The sequence below is a fragment of the Xiphophorus maculatus genome, chromosome 5, assembly GCF_002775205.1.
Source record: "Xiphophorus maculatus strain JP 163 A chromosome 5, X_maculatus-5.0-male, whole genome shotgun sequence".
Classification (NCBI taxonomy): domain Eukaryota; kingdom Metazoa; phylum Chordata; class Actinopteri; order Cyprinodontiformes; family Poeciliidae; genus Xiphophorus; species Xiphophorus maculatus.
Genome location: NC_036447.1, coordinates 25,720,053 through 25,745,252, shown reverse-complemented (window position 1 = coordinate 25,745,252; position 25,200 = coordinate 25,720,053). Strand labels below are relative to the sequence as shown.

Here is a 25,200-nt window from a genome sequence, read left to right as displayed (position 1 = left end):
GGTCTATTCCTGTTTAAAATCCCAATTTTCATTGTGAATTTGAACTTTGCTGTATTTTTACAGCCAGCAGATACGTTTTCTCATGATAATTATGTTTTCTAGCAATTTTAATAAAGTTTAGATGAGCTATGGATGAAATATGGGGTCATCAGCTGTTTAAGTAGTAATAAACGAGATATGTAATCTGATAAACAAAATTATTTGTAGGGGTTCAGAGGGGGCTAGCAGAGCTAAATTTGACTTTAAGACTAAAATATCTTCAGAATCTGAAGTTGTTTTATCTCAGCACAATAACAACAGATGTTGCCTTTTAATATAAAAAACCCTAATGTATAAGTACCATTTCTAAAAAAAAAAAAAAAACAACAAAAAACATGCTGTTTGTAGTGGCAGAGTCATTTAGAACGGTAAGATTAAGAGTGTTTCTGTTTTTTTTCTTCTTTTCCAGTAGCAAGTGAGACACTTTCATTTTCAGCCTGTCCTATGACATAAACCAACAGTAAGAGTTGTCTTTAAACATCATGGAGATGTTTGAGTATGAGTCATTTGCGTTTCCCTTGTTTTGTTTTGTAAACCACTGGCTAGTTAACTAATCCGTTAACTAATTTTAATGGATTAGTTATTTTAACTAATCCGTTAAAATACGTATTTTGTAATTTCTGATATTTCTTTTCTCCACAGTGGACCTCTGACCCTTTGGCCAAGTTCAAAGGCTGCTCCTGGTTTGTTTTTCTGTTTGTTCATAATCGATCGGACCCCCGTGACCGCAACGTCTCCATGACTGTATATATTTGACCCCAGCCCACGGAAACCTCAGAGACGATCAACATGTTTCCGTGGAAGCTGCAAAACATTTTATTCCTCCTTCTGTTCTGTAATTCCGATGGACAGATTTTTGGCAGTAACAGAAGACGGTGAGATTTGTATTCCATAGGAATTTCTGCTGTTCATATCATCAAAATGTGAAAAGCTAACCAAAGTTTTGTGTGTTGCAGCTCCTGGCCTAACAGGTACAGAGTGTTTGGAGATATTAAGCTGTGTGAGTGGTTGCAACATTGACTTCTAAAAGCTTCCGGTAATATTTCTGATCTTTATCTCCAGAGGTATGACGTTTGATAGATACTTGGAGCTCCATGAGTAAGTAATCAAAGGTGGTATTAGTGTAACACAAGATCTGTAATATCTGTACCATCATTATGACAATAAAAATATCAAAAACACTATGAGCGATAAGGCTATGTTTGCAATATCTGATTAATATTCATGTTAGACCAGCCTCTTCCAGTTAATAAGAGTTGCTTAATTCTTCAAAGTATTACAGGGTAGACCATATTGTTTGCTATATTAAAAACTAAACAAATGTATGTTTTTCAATACTTTTTATACCACATTTGTACAACGTGTTCAGTTTTTGTCCCCCATCATTCAATTTTGTCATGCCTGAAATGACTCTTTGTCCCATTTATTTGCAGTGTAAATGTAAAGAAAACCATCGATTCTTCACCCAGGTACTGTTGCATTAGAGTAAACAACCCAACAAATGAACACATCTGTAACGCTAACACGATTCTGAATCGTATCTCTTGATTCTGATTCACACATTCTAATGTTTTGACCGAACCGAATGGGAAAAATCTTTACAACAATTCTGGTATTCACAGTTGTAGTACGGTTAATTTTAATATCTTAGAATCCCATCAAACAGTTTATATATTTCTGTACCGAAAAGAAAAATAGGGCTGGAATATTCATTGCAGATAGAGTAATGCACCATGTAGCCAAAAGGTACTGGTCATTTGTTTTCCCCCCAGAAAGCCTGCTGATCCCAGTGGTACCAGCGGTCCACCATGTTTGTTTTCTTTCTTTCTTTAATGTTAAAAGTTACAAACAGTCGAAGGTGCACGAGCAGGTATGATAATTTGGACATGTGCACAGTGCGCCCAGTTCATGACGTCAGCTACAAAGCTAGCTTAATCCATCCTTAGGAGTGTGTAATTAAACATATAAACAAACAAACGACGTCTAGCCTGAGAATTTTTAGAGCACTATATTCATGTATGTGCTAAAAAAACTTAATAAAAATGCTAATTTCATTTTTCGTCAGTAGTACTTGTTGCCCATAGCCAGCAAGCACCTGTCTAATGTTGCGGTGTTTTTCCCAGAAGGTTCACTCTGGTGGCTCCCGACATCCTGAGGACCGACACCGAAGAAAACATCTACTTACAGGCGGAGGGCTTGCCCGCTCCTGTCACTGCCTCCATCGTCATCCAGGACTTCACCAAAAGCGTTATGCTCCTCCAGGAGACGGCCAACCTCAATCAGGAAAATGGCTTCCTTGTTCTCAAGAGCATAGAGGTGAAATATGTTGCACAGTTTCCCCTGTGGTACACATGTTGTAACTAAATAAATACTGGCCCACATTGTTTTCTATCAGCCACGTTTTGAGCGTTGTCAGCATGGTTTCTCTATAATACCAGTGCAAATAAGCAAAACCAATTTAATAATCCACACACTGTTAGGAATTGTGAACCTTCTGGTTGTCGCAGCTTTCTTCCGCGCTCTTGAATCGTGAGGAGAAAAAGAACAAGTTTGTTCATCTGCAAGTGAACTTTGAGGGTCATCACATGATGGAGCGAGTGCTGATGGTGTCCTTTCATTCTGGCTACATCTTCGTCCAAACCGACAAACCCATCTACAACCCCGGAGACACCGGTGAGAAAAGAACAGATTAAAAAAAAAAACTAATTCAAGAAACAGTCAAAGCATATCTGCAAGCGTGTAAGATGTTAGGTTGTGTGTGTACTTGAAGCTATAAATGTTTTATTTGTTCTCTTTACCAGTTCGTTTCCGAGCCTTCGTGTCTTCTCCGTTCTTTAAGGCCTTGAACAGCCCCATCACTATAGACATTCAGGTAACACCTGGTAGACCAAATACTCTAAATATGAAGTTCTGCTGTAAATACAGAGATTCAAGAAAGATTTTCTCTAAACCAGAGTCCTCCATTTAGTTTTTTTAAAAAAAATTTAAGATCTGGTGCTTGTCAAACTTATCAACCACGAGATCCAACAGTCATTTAACACAAATGTTGAACTGTGTGTGTTAGAACCCTGACAAAGTGGTGGTCAGTCAGATCTCCAGGACCCGACCCACTCAGGGCGTCTTCGCCGATTCCTTCCCTCTGTCTGACATCGTCAAGTAAGTTGAGCGCGTTTGTTTGGCTTGTTCTTCGTTAGCCTGCCCTAATCTGTTACGGTCAATGGTCAGATTGAAAGTATAGACTTTTTTGTAGCATTGCAAAAAGATTTTCAAAAATTCAAAAAGTCAAACATTACTTTTAAAGAAAGCTGAAGGTTTTTGTCGAAACCTGAGGTTTTACTCTTAAACCTTCTCCTTTTTATACTCAGAAGTCACCAGAAAGATCAAATAGAAAATCTTGATGTTCATTGTTTCTTGCTACATTTAAATTAATTAGACGTTTTGTCCATAGTTAATATATTGTGTTTGCCTTGAAAGTGGGAATAGTATGATTGTCTATTTCTCCAAGGTATGTTGTTAACGTAACGGAAAGGTGTGTTAGGTCAATGTTTCCATCTGTTTACCCAGCGGTGAAAGTTTTCCGATTAGTTTCAGTTTCGGTCGACATCTAACCTCCTTTAAGTTGTGCGGCATGGATAAATACAGTGGGGAACATCTAGAAGGCAATAACTCGCTTTGGCAAAATGCAATTTAAGAAATTTGATCTTTTAGTAAAGACAGTGAGCACTGCAGTTTCTCTAGCCTCCAGTTAAATTCTTCTTCAGTGTCTTTCACATCCATTTTTTTTGTGTCATGATTTCCATTGATTTCAGTTTTCTAAAACTTGTTCTAGCTTTAGATCAGCGCTGTTCTGCGTAACATGTTCTTCTGTCTTTCCCATTTTGACATATCATACTTCAGGCTCAACAAAATTGGAAATGAATGATTATCACTGATGAAAAGTTTCTTGACATTATATCCAGATTGTAAAGGTATTTTGATTAAAGCAGTAGGTTCCTCATTCTAATCACATCAGATTTGCGATTGGATGAAAACCAGCTGTTTTCACAAAAGTATCACCATTTAAATTTATAAATTATTAAACTGTTTTTTCAACCTAAGGACGTTTTTGCCTTTGATTTTACAGACTTTCTGTAATGTGTCTGTGTTACAGTGAAGGAACATGGCTGTTGACGGCAAAGTTTGACCACTGGCAGCAGAACGCTTTCACCTCCCGTTTCGAGGTGAAGAAATATGGTAGGGGAAGTAAATTTGACAGCATTCATCATGGTTTTGTGTGCTGTACTCTTCTAGAATCTTAATCTATGTTGTTTCCTTGATGCTCTACTAGAAATGAGCCCGAAATCTTAAGCTTTAGATTTTAATATTTGCTGAAATCCCCCAACGGTCTTAGGAAATGAGGTCAATTGGACCCCACGAGTTTTTTACTCTATGTGCAGTCTGGTGGGGTGGCACTGATGCCGGGGTTTTTTTCTGTGTCGTTTCTGAAACTGACGGTCTGATGGGACAACCTCCCATTACATTTGCCTCACTCCTCCTTAGCATTGCCCTAATACCGCAGGAAAGTTGGTTTTGTATGTTTTTAGATAGATTTTTAAGTAATGGTACCTTCTCCAAAGAAAATGACTAATCCTTCACTATGACATATGCATCATTTAAGCATAAGAAAGGTGCCTACAGCAAGTAATGTAACAGAGAATAGAATAGAAACATCCTTTATTGACCCACAATGGGGACATTCAAGTGTAACAGCAATGTAGAGGTGTGTATAGGCACACACAAATACCAAAAGTGGTAAATTTATATATAAAAAACACAAAAATAATAATATACTGTGCAACATTACAACATTAAAATACCATACAGTTATCAAAAATAGCATCCAGTTGTACAATCCAAGGGATGTACAACTGAGTAAGATGATTTAAAAAAAAAATGTACATAATGTGCATTTGTATTTGTGTAGTGAAAAGACAGCAGATATTTTACAATTTATGAAAAATAAAAACAGTGGAAAACAAATGTGCAGTACCACTGGACACGTTGGTTAAAAGGAGTAAAACTGTGCAAATGCTAGCATTTGTATAAAAAGTTATTGACTTTGTTGGGAGCAGTGATGATTATAGTGCCTGACTTCTGTATGAGCAAAAAGCATAAACTTTAAGTTATGGATACATAAAGCAAGACATCTTAAAAAAATACACAAATATCTGAGTCTAAATCCATGGAGAGGGGATGTAACTTAGGTTTTGTGTAGGTCATATTTTCAAACAGTTGACCTGTAATTATTTTGTGTTCAAGTTCTCCCTGCCTTCAACGTTACACTGACCCCTAGAAAGTCCTTCCTCAGCCTGGACGACGACGAACTGGTTGTAGAAATTTCTGCAAGGTCGGTCGCTCTCAAACCTTATTGGCTCTCTGGCCAATCTAACAGGAACGCAAGACGATAACTGTGAGCAAAACAACCGATTTGTGACTGAATTTCAGGTACTTGTTTGGGGAGCCGGTCCAGGGGACGGCTTACGTTGTGTTCGGAGTGAAACTCAACCAGGAGATGACGAGGCTACCTGCTGTGAAGCAGGTGTCGGACGTAAGTTTGTCCTGCCGCTTTCAGTTTTTGAAATTACACATTTGTATTTTTATTCTCTTTGGTTGAAATATTTTCCTTTTGTAAAATATTTCAAAAGGAATATATTATTTTCACATCAGTTGAGCGGTCTCATGTGAAAATAATGAGCATATCACCGCAACACAAAGTCTGTACAGTTTCTTATCTGCAGAGAAATTGGCACAGGAAGTTGATCAGCTATGAACAACTGATAGAATATTATTAAAAGAATTGAGTCATACATTAATAAAGTCATAATATTACAAGAAGATTGTAGTATTATGAGAATAGTCGTAACATTGCAACTTTATTCACATAATGTAGCTTTATTCTCTTAATACTATGAATTTATTCTCATTTTATTACGCCTTTATTCTCGTATGACATTATCATCGTAATATTATAACTTTATTCTCTTATGAATTTATTCTCCTGATATTATAACTTTATTTTCACAATTTTTAATTTTATTTTGTATTTTTTTCTTACTATGGCCCTAATACTCTGCTGGATGTAGAAGAAAGTATTGATGGCCTAAAAAATAAAAACTGGGAGAACTTGGCAATACTTAATTTTTTTTTGCCACACCACTAGAAGGCGCTCCCACACCTTTACAATTTCAAACCTGTACCTCTATATTAAAAAAATAATCTTCACAATCCATAAATATAACATCCTACCTGCTTAGATGTTGATACGGATGTTTTCTTGCCCATTTTCTTCATATTTCTCAAAAATTTGAGATCTACCATAAACTGAAATACAACGCAGGCCTTAAAAGTCCAAAGCAATTAAAGTATTTGACTTTTAGTTCGCTAGGGAAAACCTTCTGAAGACGATGTGTTAGTTTTTATGAAGTTCACGCTTTAGAAATGTAGAAATTCAGCGCTTTTCTTCTTCTCATGCCTGCAGCTGGACGGAGGAACGGTCACACTGAGCATGCAGGAGCTCAGGAGAGCTTACCCCAACGTTAGGAGCTTAGTGGGGAGCTCTGTTTACGTGAAAGCATCTGTGGTCACCAAGACGGGTGAGAAGACAACCTGCTGATTTGATGTTCTGTGACTGGGTGTAAAGTCTGGCTTTCATTTCAGATTTATTTTTAAAAACGATTTTGACATCATTTTTGATTTATTTCCATGGCAACCTACACAATGTTGTTTGTTGCTTTGAGACCCAAACTTTCCAGGATGTTGCAATCTGAGCCGAGCTTATCGAGGTCTCTGGTGTTATCAGAGCAAGTCTGTGGCATAGTTTAAGGTCAGATGTCTGTCCACTGCATTTGGCCTTCTGGGAAAGCCAAGTCTTTTTAATAACCGAGTTAGATATGTTAGTTCTTTATTGGTCTTTTTGTATTATGTATTAGGAGAATAGGATGTCAAAGCATCGGAAAGTCTGATTTTTGACAAATCATGCGGTGCTGGGCATAGCTAACTAAAAAGTTTGCTGCGTTACCCCGAAGCACAAATTATGAACATTAGTTCTGAAGATGCGGAAAAACTATATCAACATAGTATTTAATGAAAGCCAATGCTAAAGCTCTGACTTCAACCATGTGTCAATGATAAAATAATATATTATATAAAGCTCAACAGAATCTAATTTGTTTCCATTTGTCATTGCAAGCATGAGTTCAACTTCAGGAAGCGATTGTGCAGAACGAACCTTTCACTCATGGATTCAGTTTCATAGTTATTGAGTTTTGCTAACTCTGTTGCTGATTTAGCCTGACTGACAACGATAGATTTTTGGCCAGAAAGCATGCTTAACGTAAATATGTACTGTAGAAATACATGCTGTCGTTGTACAACGATGCATTCTGGGTACAGAGTAAACGTCATGTGCTGTGCCGCACCAAGGGTGGAGAAAGTGAGGAGAGGAAACGGGACTGCTGCATAAACCTAAACTTCACCCAGTTCAAATTAAGAGCAAGAAAACACACCACTGAAGTCACTTTTTGCCACAAGTTCAGATTACCTCACAATACAGATGGAGATTAACATGAAAAACATTTCCATCAAATATCGTACCTGCACTGGTACTCATGTCCATTTGACTTTTACAAAGTCTCATAATGTTACAACAACTCATTTTAATCTGTTTTATGAGGATTTTATGAGCTACACCATCACAAGTTGTGTAAAATTTTAAAGTGGAAGGAAACATATGTTCGTTTTACACTTTTAAAAAGATATATGAAGAGTTTGGGGTGAATTTTTACTTTTAAGAGCTTCCCTTCTCTGCCATTTTCCAATTCTCACCTCAGCTCAGATGAATTGGCAGGAGGGAGTTTGTGAACTTGAGTTTTCAATACAATGTGTTGCTCTGTTAAATCACACTCCAGTAAGGTGCTTTAGTTTGTTATAGTATGAATAATATATTTGAAAGACAAGGTGAGGTAATGAAGTTCGGTTTCATGTTTAATGGCTAAACGTTGCTCTTGTGTGACTCAGTTTCTCACCTTTTCAGGAAGTGATCTGGTCGAGGCAGAAAAGACTGGGATTAAAATTGTAGAGTCCCCATATGTCTTATCATTTAAAGACGTGCCAAAGTACTTCAAACCAGGAATGCCGTTAGACCTAACAGTAAGGACCATCTTCTGTGGTTTTGCTTATTCAAAATGGTTGTTTAGCTTTGACTAACAAAAAAAAAAAAACCTAACAGCATTCATTAACTCTTCCAGATTCAGGTGAGCCAGCATGACAACTCCCCAGCCCATAACGTTTTGGTCAAGCTGACTCATCTGGACACACCACTGACCGTGTCATCAGGCACCGCCAGAGCCAGCATCAACATGCCCAATGTACAACTCCCTCAAACTCTCACTGTGAGTATAACTGCACGGTAATACAGCGCTATGACGGATAAATGCTGCTGTCAAAGTCAGTTTCTTCCAACTAAATCAAAAATTGTTGGATGGTGAAGTCGCATCTCCCAGTCAAAGACCTTTAAAAAAATGATTCACGCAGTTATTAGCTCTGTTATGTCACGGTGGCATCTTGTACTTTGGGCTACGTAGACGGTCTCTTCGCTGCCAAAACGCAGCAGCTCGTCTTTAACAGATACTAAAAGACGTGAGCACAAATCTCCGGTTCCGGCTTCGATTTTAAAAGATTTAACCCAATTATTTCTCTGTGGTTTTCTTAACATCCACACAAGAGCTCTTCAATCAACCAACCGGTTTCTCTTAGGTGTTCCTAAGTTAAAAGTCAGAGGTGCAATTTGTGCTCCTAAACTTTGGAAGGTGTTTCCTTTTCATGTCCGCTGAGGCTGTTGACACTCTTAAATCTTTTCTCCAGACCCATTTTTATTCTTTTGCAGCTGATTCCGGTCAGAGTTTAAAAATCTCTTATTCTGAGAGTTTATGGGAGTATATTTGTCCTCCTCTTGTTCTTACTGCTGTATCTTGCTTCACTTTATTGAATTGCACAGTACTTTGTCTGTTGTTTTTACGTGCTCTGTAAATAAATTGACATTATTAAAACTCAGAATTTAGAAACTTTTTGCATATCTACACACTTGCACACGTTGCACACTCCCACCAGTGTTGTGCAAAAGACCTCTATCGTCTTGCTTTCCAGGCTGAGACGGCACAGGCTGACCTGAAACCAGAGCAGCAGGCCAAGCAGCAGATTACGCTTCATCCCTACACGACCAGGAGGGGGCAGCAGAACTACCTGTACATCTCCACGGGAACCAACAGAGTGTCTGTAGGAGAGAGACTATTGCTGCAGTTCTCCATCTCTTTATCCGACCAGTCACACAGAGAGCACATCAAACACATCACATACCTGGTGAGATCAAGCAAAATGTTACAAGTAGTACAACAATCAGGAGTAGGGCTGAAACGATTAATCGTGATTAATCGATTAATGAAATAATCGTCAGCTAACTTAGTAATTGATTAATCGATAACTGGAGTATACAGACTAAAACAAAAATGCCATATGCTAAAAAACAGTAGGTATATTCAGAGTAGTAATGAAAACTGTAAAAAAGCAACAACAACAACAAAAAATCACACATTTTGCATTTAAGGAAGAAACACCTTTGTATGTGAATATATTTTAGTCAAAACTCCTGGCAAAGTGAAAAAGTTTTATCTCAACCTGGTTCAAATAAAATGTTGAATTATGTTTTCTATATTCACATTGTAAAATATTTCTAATAGTTCATTAAAAAGTTTGAAGTGGTTAAACTAAAACTCTATGGAACGTGTCATTTTTTTGTTATCCGATTAACAATCATTCACTTAGATAATCGTTAGCTCCAATCTTAATCAGGAGTCAAATCTGATTGACTAGAATTAATCAGTCAGATTTACTAGATCTACTAGAATTAAACTCCTGAATATTTTCCCCAAATCCCTGCAGGTGCTGAACAAGGGTAAAATTGTAAGCGCTGCGCGTCAGGACGTGACGGGCCAGCTGGTGACCAGCGTTGGGTTGTGGGTCACGTCGGACATAATGCCGTCGTTTCGGGTCGTGGCGTTCTACACCATTCCCTGGTCGGGGCAGGAGGAGCTGGTTTCCGACTCAGTCTGGATAGATGTGGTGGACCGCTGTGTTGGAGGGGTGAGTGTTTGGCTCCTTCTCAGAGATAACAGGTTCTGTTTGAATGCTTCAGATTCATGTAGAGAATAAAATTAACAAATCAGGCGTAGTTTGGTTAGTTTGTATGGTTTTATATGTATTTCATTAACAAACTGAGACTTCAAAATGTCAATTTAAAGTGGAATTAAACCAGGGTGCAGGAACCAGATTGCATCTGCTGTTTAAGTATAAACCAAATGATTCAGTGCCATTTGATACTTCAGCCACTATTGATTGTATTAAATAGCAGAAAAGTACAGAAAGATATATTTAAAGCTATATTTAAAGTTGTCTTGTTCCTTTTGTATTTTTATGCAGCTGAAAGTTTCAACAGACGCCGTACAGCGCCACTACGCACCCGGGAAAAACTTCCACTTCCAGATCCGAGGGGACCCGGGGGCAAAGGTCAGCCTGGTGGCTGTGGACAATTCTGTGTATCTCCTCAACGGGGAGCGACTCACACAGAGAAAGGCATGTCTTTATTTTTATTCACTTATTAAATCTAGGGAAGGGGGGATGTACATACTGTATGTACATTTGAAATATGCTGTAATGTTACAAGTCAGTATGTTATAAAAATATATATATTTTTGGTCCATGTAGCCTTAGCCCTTTTCTTAACCGAGTCCTGTGCTCAGCTTTGGGACGTGGTGGAGCACGGAGACATCGGCTGCACCAGAGGGGGAGGTCGAGACGCCAAAGGAGTGTTTACGGATGCCGGACTTCTTTACTTCTCTAGCGGCGGAGTCAAAACCGAAACCAGGCAGAGTAATTTGCACACACCAGTTCCGTGATCAAATCAGAAGAATTATAGCTCGAAATTATTTGGAGCTGATTCAGCTTTGAGTAGTTTTTTTGTTTTTTTTTACCAACAAGTTTAGCAAGATTTGAGAGCAGTTTTAACCTCACAAAATATATGTTAAGATAAGATAAGATTTATTTGTCATTGTCATCAACAGATTACAACGAGATTGAGATTTGCTCGACTCGAGTTAAGATGCAGGTTATGTGTATATACATAATATACAACGGTGAAGAAATAAATAGTACAAAATGAGGAATAAATAGACATCAGAAGATGGTTGCAGCGCCTGGAGGTGTCGCAACAGAATTTACATTTATAACAAAGTGGTGTCAAGAGCAGAAGGTCTTATGCCTTTGAATTTAGTGCCATGATTGCCATCGGGTAAAAACTGTTTTTTAGGCGATTTGTCCTGGTTTTTATTGCTCTGTATGTTTTGCCTGATGGCAGCAGCTGGAAGAGACCATGGTCAGGGTGTGAAGAGTCATTTAAAATGTCCAAAACTTTCTTGTGGAGCCTGGAAGTGTAAATCTCTTAAAATATCTTAAAATACAGGGAAGAAATACCTTGCCATGGAGACGTCGCTTCTGTCTTGTTACTACTTTTTTATCCATTAAGAATAAAACTCCACCTTCAGTGAAATAACTGATAAATAAAAGTAGCTGCTATTCTTTTCTACCTAGGAGAGCATATGAAATGATATATTTACTAGTGGTGGGACAAGATTCAAATTTGCAATCGAGTTCATTGTTAGATTGTAATTAATGAAATCAAATTTGATAGGATTTTGTTGATATATTATTAACAATAATATTTTCATGCAGCTTCTTTGAAAGTATCCCCCTTTATAAATGTGGACTATAGATGCTGACATTAGCATTAGGTAGGTCTGAGCTATTCAACATGTTTTACATTGAGATGCTACTCTAGGCTTGAATATTTTCGTAATAAGCTAGCTCCTTTTTGCACGACTTACACAGAACAATAGTCATTCCCAGCGTCCCATCAGGTTATTTTTTTGAAGCAAAATTAGCCTCAGTGGGTTGAGAGAAGCGGCTTTATCGTCCATCGATGCCGATTGTGCATCAGATTTACGGGTGTACCAGAAACACACAAAAAACAAAGTTCCGACTCAGGACTTTTGCATGACAAACATGTTAAAGTCCCGGTCCTAAGTACAGATACTGAAACACATAAAACAAAAACACTGCGCACTTTCTCAAAAAATATTCCTTCTTTCCATCTCCAATGTTTCCCATTTCAGCCCTGCAGTGTCCAGGCAGTACCAGAAGGAGGCGCTCTGCTGAACTCATGCAACGTAAAGCAAGGCTGGGTGAGCGTTAAGACGTTGAGATTTGATTTCAGTTCTGTTTTAAGATAAAATACACAATACTGGCGATTTTGTTAAAACAGCAAAATATAATTTTTCATATTGGTTACAACTATCACTATGTCGGGACATAGTGACAGTTGTAACAAGTCCCTCCCTCAGATTGCGCTGCCAATCAGAGGGAGGAGGAAGGTCTTAGTGCTGTCAGTCAAGCTCGTGTATGAGCTGCTAAACATGCTAATGGCGGCGAAACAACTCGTCATTCCAGGAAAACCGTTTATCTACCGTCATCGGTGGCCATGCTAACTGAGCGTTTGTGGCCGGCTAGGTTATGGTGAACTAGCTCTAGCATAGTTCACCAGAGTGAGTGTCAGCGCTAAGACCCGCCTCCTATCTCTGATTGGTTGTGTGAAACTGAGTGGCATGTTTCTGCAGTTTGTATTGGGAGCACTGGGAGAAGGAAGAGGAGTTTGATTTTGAACAGATATGTAAAAAAAACAATATATATATTTTTTATTTTACTGCAGCTTTAAAGCAGTTGGTAAACCTTCTCAATATCTGTGACCTTTTACTGACAGAACAGTTTGTCCAGATTCTGCCAGAACCTCCTCTGATATTTTGTAACTAAAGTAGCTCCTATTATGGAAATGTCCTGGTGACAGCACAAACAACAGCTTCTGATGTCCCTGCCTGTTCCCTTGCTTTATTTCAGAGAGCCACTATAAGGAGAAGCTGCAGCAGCGCTGCTGCAAAGACGGCCTCAGGGCCATTAAAATGCCGTACTCCTGCACCCGCCGCTCTCTCTACATCACCGAGGGCCCGGAGTGCATCCTGGCTTTCCGCTACTGCTGCGCCACCTACAGGGACCAGGTGTTCAACACGGAGATCCCCACCACCCCTCCACCTATGACCACTGCTCCTCCGACCACCACTCCCGCACGGGTGCCCACTTTTGTTCGCCGTGGTTATGCTCAACGTCCTGAAGAGTCAATGATACTCTATTCAAGAACATGGGTGCCTTTGGGGGGTACATTCTCAACCTCAACTTTTTCCACATTTTGTTTTCGTTTCATTTTTTTTTGCTTGTGTAGTTAGTTTGGGCGAAAAACTACCAAACTCACATTTTACACGTGTTAAGGTTGCACATTATGACAATCGCAGCAAAAAAAAAAGAAAAAAAGTCTTAACGCATGAGAAAAGTGTGGAATTGGATTATACAAGTGTTTTTCTTTTTGTGATGATAACCTTTTCATGAAAAAACAGTAGATACCTTCTCCAACTATGCAAATGTCCTTTGTGTGCAGGTGTTGGTTTTTTCTAACAAGTACAAATTCTCAGCTCCTTCAGCAGATTTTGAGCAAGCGATGGGTCCTATGTCTATGCCCGTTTCTAAGGAGGTACCCCTGGAGTACGACGAAGAGGAAGAAGACGGGGAGTACCTGGATGAGACTCAGGTCTATCTTCGCTCCAAGTTCTTCGAGTCTTGGCTGTGGATAGATGTGAGCCTGCCGAGCGAGACGGACAAAGACGGGTGAGCGAACCAATGAGAGCAGCTGCTACGTCTGAACAGATGATCTCGTCACACACACTGAACTTCTTTTGATTACGTTTGTACATTTGATTGATCCCTTTGCACGGAGGCGGTTGGGACAAAATCTAGTCTTAAAAAGCTGGGCAGAAATTGAGAACGTGATACAAAAACACAACGTTTGAGATCAAGATGGACAGTAATGCTGGACACACAACCAAATACATTTACTTTCTTTTGCTTTGCCTCTTTTCCAGCAAAACCAGCTCTCTCTTTTTTTCTTCCTTGCTCTCTTTCTCAGCCTTCTGAACGTACTGAAACTGTGAATTTGATCAACAGGTTTGCTTTGAAAAATATGGACAGTGCCTTACCAGACAGCATCACAGAGTGGGGAGTTTTGGCCATCAGTGCATCACATCAAACAGGTAGAGCAGACTTTTCGACTGATGTATTAATCTTTACTCAATTTCAGCCCCTACTTTAGTAGGGGCTGAACAGGAAGAGTTTTTATCTCTCTGTGTGGACAAACGTACAGAAATCATCTCTAGCGACCTTCTCGATGTTCCTAAAGAGGAGATGGTGTATGAGGCCGTCATGTTGTAGTTGAATAAATGTCCTTCTTGCAGGCAGGGGTTTGAAAAGTAAAGAAAACTGATTTGGACTTCTACCTTTTTGTATGAAGGTACAAATCTTTATCTTTAGATCTGGGTGTTTTTTTTATTTTATTATTTTATTTTATTTTTTTGGAATCTAATAGAGTAGATTGTTGCCATACTCTGCATCCCAAAATTATAGTTCTTCACTTATTGAGCATAAATAAACAATCTGCAAAATTTTTAACTTTTGCAGATTGCATGACCAAACAACTGCATGTTTGGTCATGTTTGGTAACTGCATGACCAAACATGCAGTTGTAGCTTAAATTGTGACTTCCTTTGGCTTTAAAGCACAGTAAGTATTTGCATATTAAGGTAGATGAAGGTGTAAAGGCAGACCAAATTGTCAAGACGCCACAGAAACTCGTTAGATGGTGCAAATCCAAGCAGCAGTGGAAGCGCAACGTCTCCATTGCGTATGAGCGTCTTTAGAAACTCATTGCTGATCTCCATTTGACTGTAGGTTTCTGTGTTGCGGAGCCGTACAACTTCAAAGCCTGGAAGCATTTCTTTGTCGACCTAAAGCTCCCGTACTCTGTGGCGAGGAACGAACAGTTGGAGATTAAAGCCGTCATCCACAACTATGGCTACGATGAGATGCATGTGAGAGGATCCCATTCCTTTTCCTTTTCATTTCATCGTCTTCGTTGTTGTTCAGCTTCCCGAGGCCTCTTTTTGTCCAGGTGAGGGTGGTGCTCATGAAGACCGAAGGCATGTGCAGCGTCGCTTTCAAGGACAGACACACCCAGGAAGTGACGCTGCCGGCGGGCTCCTCTGTGGCGGTGCCTTACACCGTTGTGCCGCTGGTGGTGGGCAATCTTCCGCTGGAGGTAATGGTGGTCGGCAGAGACCTGACGGGCGGCGACCGCATCCGGAAATTTCTGCGAGTTGTGGTGAGTTACTGACCTCTGGATTGAATTAGGTTCTATTTCGATTTATTGGTATGTGAGAAAATGTCTTAGTTTGATTTTACAACAAAATGTCAACTTGTTTGTTGCCAAGTTTGTATAATCCGTTTCTCTTGACTCAAACAGATGGACGGCGTGCAGAAGACCAAAGTCTGGAGTGCCGTGTTGAACCCGTCTTCTCAAGGAGGCATGTCGTTTTAACTTCCATATCGAGTCGACCGCATTCGAAGATGCTACCTCTGCAAGATTTTATGTTAATTATTTTTAACATTTGAGTTGTTAGAGATATCCTTTCATGTGTTACAGCACACGCGTCAAACTTGAGGCCCGTGGGCCAAATCCGACCCACCATAGCTTTTTATGCGGCCCTTTAGATTCTAGACTAAAAACTCAGTGTGCTTAAATATTATTTTATCAATCAAATCAATGACTTTTTTATCTGCTTACTGCCGAATTACATCAATCACTCCCTCCACTCTCTTGAGAATTATTGTGGAAATTCATCAACAAATCTCCACACTTTTTTTTTTTTTTGCGCTAAGACATAATTGGGAGTTTAGTGCAGATTTCTCTCACAAATTGTCAAAAACTTTCTTATTTGTGCTAAACAGCTGCCTCAGATTTAATTGATGTCAGATTATAGTACATGATTTATATAGTGAGTAATAAAAAGTCACATTTACCGTCATAAATAAGCGCAAATATTGCAGATATTTCCAAATTAGTTCCACAAACACTTTGATTTTTACTGCAAAAAATCACAAGAAGAATCACAAAATCCTGGAGGCACTGAAAAGATGTTAAATAATAATATTTAATTTGAAGCATTCATTGATATCTTCACAGTTAGTGAACAGGTTTTATCCAAACCTTCTGGCACAACCGGCCCTTTAAGAGCATTCATGATCTTGATTTGGCCCCAGAACGAAAACGAGTTTGACCCCGCTGTGTTACAGGAACTCAGACGATTCGCATCAGTAAGACTGAACTGGAGTCGGTCGTTCCAAACTCTGTGCCAGAGACCTTCATTAACGTCAGAGGCGAGTCGAAAAAGCAATTTAAAAATAATAGCATAGAGAAACAGAAGATTCCTGATCGTTCTGCTCCTTTAAATGCTTCCTTCCAGGTAACGTCTTGGCGGACAGCATCGATAACTCCATCAGCGACGACTCGCTGGCGTCTCTGATCCAGATGCCTGGCGGCTGCGTGGAGCAGAACTTGGCCTCCATCACTCTGCCGCTCATCGCCACTCTCTATCTGGACCGAACCGACAACTGGGAGAGAGTCGGGGTGGATCGCAGAGATGAGGCTCTCCGATACATCAAGAGAGGTTAGACGGCGATGAGGAGTTTAAGTAGCTTAGTAAGCAATTTGTTGATGTTAAGAAATTGAGAAATGAAGGATTTGATGATTGGTACTTTCACTGGGGAGTTGTTGCCTAATAGACCAATAAAAAGTAAATAACACATTCTTCGAGAAACCCAGAAGGCTTGCAACATTTTGAAATCATGAAGTAACTGGAAGATAACTTGGAATAAAACACTTTGCTTTGTGGTAGTATGTTTTGCCTTCACACTTTCAGTCACTCTCTCTTGCTGTTACCCTTTAAATAATTGTCTTACAACTGATTTAATTTAACACTTTACCGATACAGAAAACAATTAGCGTTGAGTGTTCTGCACTCACTATCAGTGTCCTGTTGTTGACTTGGTAGGGATCATTTCTGACAGCTCACTTATTGGTTGTCTGATGCCTGAAAGCTGAAATGTTTCCCTTTGCTCTTTTTATTATTTTATGCTGTTTTTTTTTCTTAGGCTATGAGAATCAGTTGGAATACAGAAGGAGTGACGGCTCATACCCCCCCTACAGTCGTCAAGGCGCAAGTACATGGTAATCCTGCAACCTTACATTTTTACATTTGATAGCAAAATCCCAAAATTTACTTTTATGCCAATTTTCCACCACCAGTTTTTATACAGATTCCAATGATTCCAATTTCTCTTTAAGGGCCGGGAGGATAAAAGCAGTAAGAATAACTTTCCTAGCTTGCCTCAGTGGTTGTTAGTTGTCACTAGTAGGAGCAGAGACAGCTTAAAGTTAGTCCTCTCGGGGTTTTGTGTGGTCCAAACGTCGGCTCACTTGGGTTTCAATTTGCAGGATCACAGCGTACGTCGTCAAAGTGTTCTCCATGGCTTACTCGATCGTCAGCATGAACGAGCAGCAAGTGTGCGAGCCTCTGCTGTACCTGGTGACCAACAAAATCAGACCAAGCGGAGTGTACAAAGAGGACAACCCCGTTTATTCCACCACAATGACTGTGAGGCTCTGGCTGGAACACACACCTTGTGGTTTACTGCAGTTTGTCCATTTTCTTTCTTTTTTTTTAACTTATTTTCTCCTGTATGTGTGTAAGCTAACGTCTTAACTGACTCTAGTCACTGGATCAGTCATGCTTATGAAAAACCTAATGTCTTTTAAAAAGGTTTCAACAGCAAACGGTTAGATGTGTAATTATTTTGTTTTATTGTAACTTGCATGTCACTACAAAGTTCTCATTTAAGCAAATTTTTTAATTTGATCATTTAAATAATGGGCTACAAGATTATTTTTTGCTTTAGGAATGCTCAATAACAAAACATTCAACTAAAATTGTTAGGGATTTTTCTAAGCAAATCTTACTATCAGTTACATTGATCATCTATAAAAAAAAAAAACATCTTCAAGTTCTGTTTGGCTTTGATATGAAACTATAAGGAATATAAATAATCTTAAGCATTATTATATAATGTGCATGCATGTGTGCATAATTTTACATCTTAAATTGAATCTAAAGACCGGCTGTAACTTCCAAATAGAGACTTATAAACATCTGAAGCAGACGAAACGTAAACATTGAAAAAATATATATATATTTTTCCGATAAGGAAGCAAACCTTTTGTGCTTTTTTACATCTCAAGGCATTCAGGTTTAGACTTTTTGTTCTTAAACCTCTTTTTTTCCGTTGTTGTCTTGTTCTGCAGGGTGGTCTCCGTGGTGACGACCCTGAAATGACCCTGACGGCTTTTGTCCACATTGCAGTTGCTGAAGCCAAGAAGGCAGGAATCAGCTGTGACAGGTCCGAAGTGGAGGTAATTTACGCACAAATATGTGTCTGTCATTGTTATTTTATGTGCCTTAAATGTACTTTTAACATCCTTGCGTAGTTTTTAAGGGAAGGAGCTACTCTACTGACCTCAAGCACACAAACTGCAAAATTATTGTTGTTTTCCATCCAACATGTTTTGTAAACAAACTATGAATAAATAGACAAATAAATTTTGTTTTCATTATTAATGGGTTCTAACAAATCTCAGATATTCACAGAAAAATCTGATTTATATTTGCGTTTACTCACACACAGAGGTGAACCTTATTTACTAACCAGATGACTTCTAAAGGGAATCATCATCCAACGGGCCTAAACATGATGTACCTAATAAAGTGGCCGATAAGTGCAGTTTGATTCAAGTCAAAAAACAGACGTGTGATCTAGTGACGGTTAAATAAATGCAGATTTCTACATTTCTTTTGTGAACTTAGTTGCCATGGACACCAGCTGCACTCTGACCCGTCACCATATTCTGCCACATCTGCCAACAGAAACAGAACCGACAGATTTCCCCGTAGATCTAATTGATCTCAACAGATTCCATGTGGTTTAGACTCCCATTCATATGATTGATGAACAGCTTTTAAGTTTTATCAGAGTTTCTTTTAATGGGATTTCAAGTCTGTGATGTCACCTTCCTGTCTGCTGCAGTCAGCCACCGCCAGCAGCTCCCAGTACCTGAGGAGAGCCCTGCTGACTGGTGAGAGGAGGCCGTACACGGTGGCCATCGCCTCCTACGCTCTGGCTCTGCAGGGAACACAAAATAACCTCCATCAGGCTTTACTCCGAGCAGCATCTCCAGGTACCTCATACTTCACATGTACGCTGCAGCAATATGAGAAGATTTGATGTCGCATTGCTGACGTTTGAACTCCGTCATGATGTTTTAATCATTATTTTAAGTGAAAAGTCAAATTCTTGTGCACAAAGGGAGCTGATGTATCACCTGTTTATTTTATTTTCGTCTCTATTGTATGATATGCAGCATGTTTTCCTTGTTTTATTTACCGCTGGTGCTTAACTTTACTCTAGAGCTTGGATCCGACCAAACCGGGCCTGAGCCCATACGCAGTGTGTCCAAGCCTGATCCAACTTGATTTTGGGTCTATAATTTCAATTATAGACGCAAAGCCTGAAGTAAACCTGACATAATGTAATTCTGATTTGACTGCTTTTGCTTTTAGACGACCATGTAAGTAAGCAGTGTACCTTCTCCTGATTTGAGCTTTTCTTTAACGTCTCCCGGCTCCGTTTTGCTGCTCGTTGTAACTGCAGGCTGAGTCATGTGCAAATGTGTGAGATTGACAGGAGCGGAGAAGGGCGCATGCAGTGCGCTGCGCTTGTTACAGTCTGATTAACCTCTACTCTCTACTTACTTCCTGTATTTTCTCAACAGGTTAAACTATCAAATCTTCTATTTACACTGAAATAAGTAGATTAACACGACTACGTCGTACTTTCTCCTTTGGTTTCTTCTGTGCTGCCGGCTTGTTAAACGCGGAACAGAGGTCGAGTCGGACTTGGCCTGAGTTTGAATTTACATTTCAATTTGAAGGTAAATTTAAACTGTTCGTTACTCATCGTCTGTCTTCTGCTCTCCCGTTTAGACAAGAGCCACTGGCCTGACAAGGAAAACCACTTGTTCACTCTGGAAGCAACTGGCTACGCTTTGCTAGCGCTGATAAAGTTGGGACGCATGGAGGAGGCCGCGGCGCCCTTCAAATGGCTCAACGGTCAGAGAAGAAGAGGAGGAGGCTTCGGCTCCACTCAGGTACCAGCGTGGACTCGTCTGTCATTCCCTCATAATATATTAAGATAGACCTAAAGTATCATATTGTGCATTAGAGGCATATAATAAAGTGTAGAGTTATGCCCAAAGTTCTGAATACTTCTACCAGATTGTGATCTTTTGCTTTCACCATGTTTTTTCTAACTGGAAGTAATTTTAACTTATCTGACTGGTAGTGGAGAATCTGTGGTTAAAGATTAGGGTGGTGGTAATGAGGCCTTCCAACCTCAAAGGCAAAAATAAACCATGGAAACATTCAAAAAGCTTTTCAGTAATAATTACGGCAAAAAGTTTTTTTTTCCGGTAATTATTGAGGGGGTCTGAATAATTTCAATTTTATTGAAATTTAATTTTTTTTAAATAAAATTTTAAAAATTTTATTGAAATGTTATTTTTTTAAAATTAAATTTCAATAAAAGTAGGGTTTCTTTTGCCAATTTGTGCTACTTTCACGCTGTTTAATATTTTGAGTGTCATTTCCTATGAGAAACAAACTTCTTGGCTGAATCACAATAACCTTTCCCCTAAATCTGAATAATTTTGGGCTTAACTGAAGGCAGATAGACATTTTTTTTTTTATTTAAATGCAGTAACACACAACAAAATGACACCACCTTTGAAATAACTTGAAGCTATTAAATACTTATTTGCATTCCCTATTTTTACTCTGTTTACCATAAATCAAAATCAGCTCTTACTTATCGATTCGGTTGAATATTTCATTATATGTAGACAAAAAAAAGACAATCATTTTCATATTTTGTGGCAGAGCCTTTAGTAGAAACCTATCTTTTCATCCCTTTCTTCTTGCAGTCCACTATGGTTGTGCTCCAGGCTCTGTCAGAGTACATGATCAGCGAGCCGCCGCCTGCTGACCTCAGCCTGAACGTGGACCTCAGAATGACCGGACGCAAGGAAATCCGTTACCACTTCAACCCCGACACCGCCTACGCTGCTCGCTCCTCTAAAGTGAGTCATACTTTGATTATGACTCTTTCTCAGTTTTAGAGGTCACGGACAGTGAAAATGATTTCATTGTTTATTACTGACCCGTCCGCCTTTGCTACCTGTTTGTCTGTTTAGTTCCCTGCTGGTGTCGACATGGAAGCGGTGGCTCAAGGGAATGGACAAGGAATCCTGGAGGTACGAAGCAACATTTACGAAGCCAAATCTCTTTATATGAAAGGACGTCTTAGCAAGTTAGAACCTAAAATCAAACTCATGTTCTATAGGCAAACCCACTGTCATTATATAGATTCATTACACGCAGCATGCCACGCGATATTTGAAATATTCATTACTGTTACTTACTGATCATGAAAATCCAGTTTCTAAGAAAACATGAATTTTACATGAGGCCAGTAATTTTAAAAACATTGGCCTTAAAACGAGTACTTTTAAATATAAAAATAGTATTAAGGTGTTACAATATAAAAGATGATGACCGTTAACTTGACAGTTGTCAACAGACCACCAGTCATTGTTTGCAGCCACATTGCAAAAGAAGCTGTTCACAGTGTGACAAACATATTAAAGGAAAGTTGAGCAGAAGGAAAAAAGACGCATTAACAGCAGATATTTAGTGGGAAGCACCTGCACATAGAAACCACTATGTAGTGGAATGAACGATTCTGTTTGGGAGCATTAAAAATATGTAAAAACATTAAATAAATTTTTAAAAAACCACACAATGTTTTAAATTTGAAATGTTTTTCTTTCTTTTATTTGCTAAACCTTCCCCTCAGGTTGTGACTCATTACAACCAGCTCCATGACGTTGAAGAGAAAACACCCTGCAGAGACTTTGAGCTCAGCGTTAACATTGAAGAGTCCAGCGGTAATTGAACGCACCACCTCACAGGCCTTATATCTCTTTTTGTTTGTTTTAGCACAATTGGAAGTTGAAAATACAGTTTTAATGATAAATGTGAAATTAAATGCAGACGGATTTGTATGCCCAAGTAACACTGGAATATAAAGAATATTTTTTTTTATATATATATATAAATTGCCATCATTAAACTTGGTGAGGACCTTGTTGCTTTAAAAAAACACAAAGGTATTATTGCTTATTATTATTATTTCAGTAATAGCAAATAAATACATTATCATACTATCAAGTAATGGAATTTTACATTAAATAATTTTTATTGTTTCCATTTAAAACCAGAAAAGCCTCCAGCTGATGCAGAGAAATCCTACCAGATCACCATCAGCGTGAGGTCAGACTTTCTGATGGATATTTTCATAAATAATGACACACTTCACTTTAAAAAGTCAGCCTTTGCCTTTAAAACAGCAACATCTGTCCAGGATTTATAGATTATCAGGCTTTTGTATTTTTTAAATTCCTTCTTTGTTTCGTTTTTTTCACATTTTAAAACGTCTATCATGGTCTGTTGCTTGCAGGTCTTTGGGACCCAGAGACGTCAGAATGGTGGTTCTGGACATCAGCCTCCCCACTGGCTTCAACCCAGAAAACTCAGACCTGGAAATGGTAACAAACCTTTTATGATAGTGATTAGAGGTGGACGAAGTACGACACAAATATTCCATACTGTATTATAACAAAACTACTCAGATCTGAATTATTGACATTTTTTTTGTTCTGTTTGTTTGTGCAGCTGTCCAACTCTGTGGATCATTACATCAGCAATTTCAAGATCGTAGATAATCTGAGTGACAGAGGGTCTCTGATCATCCACCTGTTCAAGGTAAAACAGAGTTTATTAACATATATTATCGGAGTGCAGCGAAGGAGTCCGAGTTCACATCTGTTTACTAATGAAAAAGCTTTAAAAGTGCAGCTGTTAATGTACTTTTTTTTATTATATTTTGACTGCATTTACTTTGCGGTCGCTTGACATCTTCTCAAAATGTTACACATTGCAAGCAAAGTTCCTTTCTTTTAGGCTCTAAGCGGCATTCTTGATTGCACAGAGCAATATTTTGTTATGTTTCAGGTTTTCTTTGTCGCACTAAATCTTTGTTCTGTTTCCGTCTTTCAGGTTTCTCACAAAGAGCCTGAAATTCTCATCTTCAGGCTCCAGCAGATCTTTAAAGTGGGTCTGCTGCAGCCGTCGTCTGTCACTGTTTACGAGTATTACAACCCAGGTAAGACAGCATGCTTCACACACATGTAATGGAGCGTGTGTATCAGTAATGAATCTGTATTTTTACAGTACCTGGTGATAGTATTCATTCCCCAAAACTACTACAATTTGTCCATGAACCGCAACAGATTTTATTTGAAGCTTATACGATTGACCAATATGGAAAATTGTGTAACAACAAAGTTTACTTGTTTTTTTTTTACAGATAAATTCTGAAAAGTAGGACATGTTTTCAATCGTCTTTACTCTGAAGTTATGTAATTTGTAAATAATATCTACAAAGCAGAGGTGTCAAAGATAAAGTTGTGCAGAAATCTAAAGCAGAGTTAGGTTACAAAGCAGAACTCTAAACTTTTGACATTACACACAGTAATGTGTAAAAAAGGGTTTTGAGATAAATAAAAATATCTGCAAGGAAAATACGGTGGCACAGCTGCAAACTTACCAAAGCAGTACCGTCCACCTCAACAATTGTTTGTAAAGAATCATTTTTAGGTATTCTGACACAAGGTTTCTCCCAGAAAACTTGCGATTCATTCATCCAGCCGCCCGTCGTGTTTTTGAGTTAGAAAATGTTTAAGGTTTGCAGGAAACTTGAAAATATCACTTGGTAATTATGTGCTATTGAGAGATTAATACCTGAACACCAACTATAAAGCCTTAAAAAATATACAAACATTTTAAAAAGACTTAAAAAATAAGTAATGCTTAGCCTGGCGGGGTTCACAGTAAAGCCTGGTGGCCCGCCAGGCTTATAAAACACTGGGGGAAAACCTGCTGACATGTACAATAAATTAGAATATAAGTTCTTATGATGTTCATTTGTCAGATTTAAAGTATCTTTTGAAAATAACAACCTGTAAGCAGTTATTGAACATACTTTTCATTAAGCCTACATTTCTGTATTAAAATTCCTTCTTTTTTTTGGTCTGTTATAATATTCTAGTCTTAAATATCATATCTTCGTTATCTTTACAGTTATTCACTACTTTGTGAAGATCAGCTACATAAAACCCCAATTAAAGTTTAGAGCTGCCATGTGACAAAATATTAAATGTCCAAATGTTTTGAGATAAATAAAAATATCTGATGGTGCTACCTCATAGAACCACTAGAAAGGACAAATACTCATCATTTTTTTCCTCTGATTATGTTTTTTTTTTTAATTTTAAGTCAGTATCTTTTGTTCTAAATACAATATGTTAACGTTTGTGGTTGCAACTTGACAAAAATATAAACATGCAACACCATACACAATTAAAACGTTTGTAAGGCAGTATTCTTAAGTTCCAGTTTTGAAATCTGACCCATGTGGATGTTTGTGTTAATCCCAAAATCTGACCCTTTCTATTCGTCACAGTGCAAAGTCGTTGTTTACATAATTGATCTCATTTAGAAGACCTGTAAAAGCTCCCTCCTGTTTCAGATCACCGCTGCAGTCGTACTTACTCTCCCAGGGAGGACAGAGAGGAGCTCAGTAGGATCTGCGACAACAACGTCTGCCGCTGCACACAGGGTAACAAGCGATGGCACCGCAGCTGGAAATGATGACATATTTACGCTTCCTTCCATAAATTCAACATTACACTTTGTAGGCGACTGCTGTGTCTTAAAACCTGAAGATCAAAATTTCCTCCGGAAAGAGAGAGAGATATTCGCCTGCACAAGCTTACACCATGGTATGAAGCACGAC

The 25,200-nt window shown here is 38.7% G+C and overlaps 1 protein-coding gene across 3 annotated transcripts in view; it reads left to right on the top strand.

Moving 5' to 3' along the window:
- Nucleotides 1-796: 796 nt before the first annotated feature.
- The window catches only part of LOC102225876 (complement C3-like), a 27,456-nt gene continuing 3,052 nt past the window's right edge, over nucleotides 797-25,200 (top strand). The window contains exons 1-41 of one of the 3 annotated variants that reach the window (XM_023333487.1): nucleotides 797-914; nucleotides 996-1,010; nucleotides 1,102-1,137; nucleotides 1,473-1,508; nucleotides 2,163-2,355; nucleotides 2,547-2,712; nucleotides 2,841-2,911; nucleotides 3,104-3,195; nucleotides 4,190-4,272; nucleotides 5,338-5,425; nucleotides 5,524-5,626; nucleotides 6,557-6,671; nucleotides 8,111-8,226; nucleotides 8,325-8,468; nucleotides 9,223-9,435; nucleotides 10,015-10,215; nucleotides 10,552-10,704; nucleotides 10,872-11,001; nucleotides 12,300-12,368; nucleotides 13,078-13,392; nucleotides 13,704-13,896; nucleotides 14,233-14,318; nucleotides 15,013-15,152; nucleotides 15,233-15,442; nucleotides 15,584-15,644; nucleotides 16,414-16,497; nucleotides 16,584-16,787; nucleotides 17,272-17,347; nucleotides 17,615-17,774; nucleotides 18,479-18,586; nucleotides 19,258-19,408; nucleotides 20,214-20,377; nucleotides 21,209-21,364; nucleotides 21,479-21,538; nucleotides 22,141-22,231; nucleotides 22,565-22,616; nucleotides 22,804-22,891; nucleotides 23,019-23,108; nucleotides 23,403-23,508; nucleotides 24,934-25,023; nucleotides 25,103-25,186. In XM_023333487.1, the coding sequence (XP_023189255.1) occupies nucleotides 829-914; nucleotides 996-1,010; nucleotides 1,102-1,137; nucleotides 1,473-1,508; nucleotides 2,163-2,355; nucleotides 2,547-2,712; nucleotides 2,841-2,911; nucleotides 3,104-3,195; nucleotides 4,190-4,272; nucleotides 5,338-5,425; nucleotides 5,524-5,626; nucleotides 6,557-6,671; nucleotides 8,111-8,226; nucleotides 8,325-8,468; nucleotides 9,223-9,435; nucleotides 10,015-10,215; nucleotides 10,552-10,704; nucleotides 10,872-11,001; nucleotides 12,300-12,368; nucleotides 13,078-13,392; nucleotides 13,704-13,896; nucleotides 14,233-14,318; nucleotides 15,013-15,152; nucleotides 15,233-15,442; nucleotides 15,584-15,644; nucleotides 16,414-16,497; nucleotides 16,584-16,787; nucleotides 17,272-17,347; nucleotides 17,615-17,774; nucleotides 18,479-18,586; nucleotides 19,258-19,408; nucleotides 20,214-20,377; nucleotides 21,209-21,364; nucleotides 21,479-21,538; nucleotides 22,141-22,231; nucleotides 22,565-22,616; nucleotides 22,804-22,891; nucleotides 23,019-23,108; nucleotides 23,403-23,508; nucleotides 24,934-25,023; nucleotides 25,103-25,186 (4,879 nt within the window). In that variant the 5' untranslated portion in view covers nucleotides 797-828. The remainder of the gene's footprint in view (nucleotides 915-995; nucleotides 1,011-1,101; nucleotides 1,138-1,472; nucleotides 1,509-2,162; nucleotides 2,356-2,546; nucleotides 2,713-2,840; nucleotides 2,912-3,103; nucleotides 3,196-4,189; nucleotides 4,273-5,337; nucleotides 5,426-5,523; nucleotides 5,627-6,556; nucleotides 6,672-8,110; nucleotides 8,227-8,324; nucleotides 8,469-9,222; nucleotides 9,436-10,014; nucleotides 10,216-10,551; nucleotides 10,705-10,871; nucleotides 11,002-12,299; nucleotides 12,369-13,077; nucleotides 13,393-13,703; nucleotides 13,897-14,232; nucleotides 14,319-15,012; nucleotides 15,153-15,232; nucleotides 15,443-15,583; nucleotides 15,645-16,413; nucleotides 16,498-16,583; nucleotides 16,788-17,271; nucleotides 17,348-17,614; nucleotides 17,775-18,478; nucleotides 18,587-19,257; nucleotides 19,409-20,213; nucleotides 20,378-21,208; nucleotides 21,365-21,478; nucleotides 21,539-22,140; nucleotides 22,232-22,564; nucleotides 22,617-22,803; nucleotides 22,892-23,018; nucleotides 23,109-23,402; nucleotides 23,509-24,933; nucleotides 25,024-25,102; nucleotides 25,187-25,200) is intronic. The other 2 variants (XM_023333486.1, XM_023333485.1) reach the window with 2 other exon arrangements.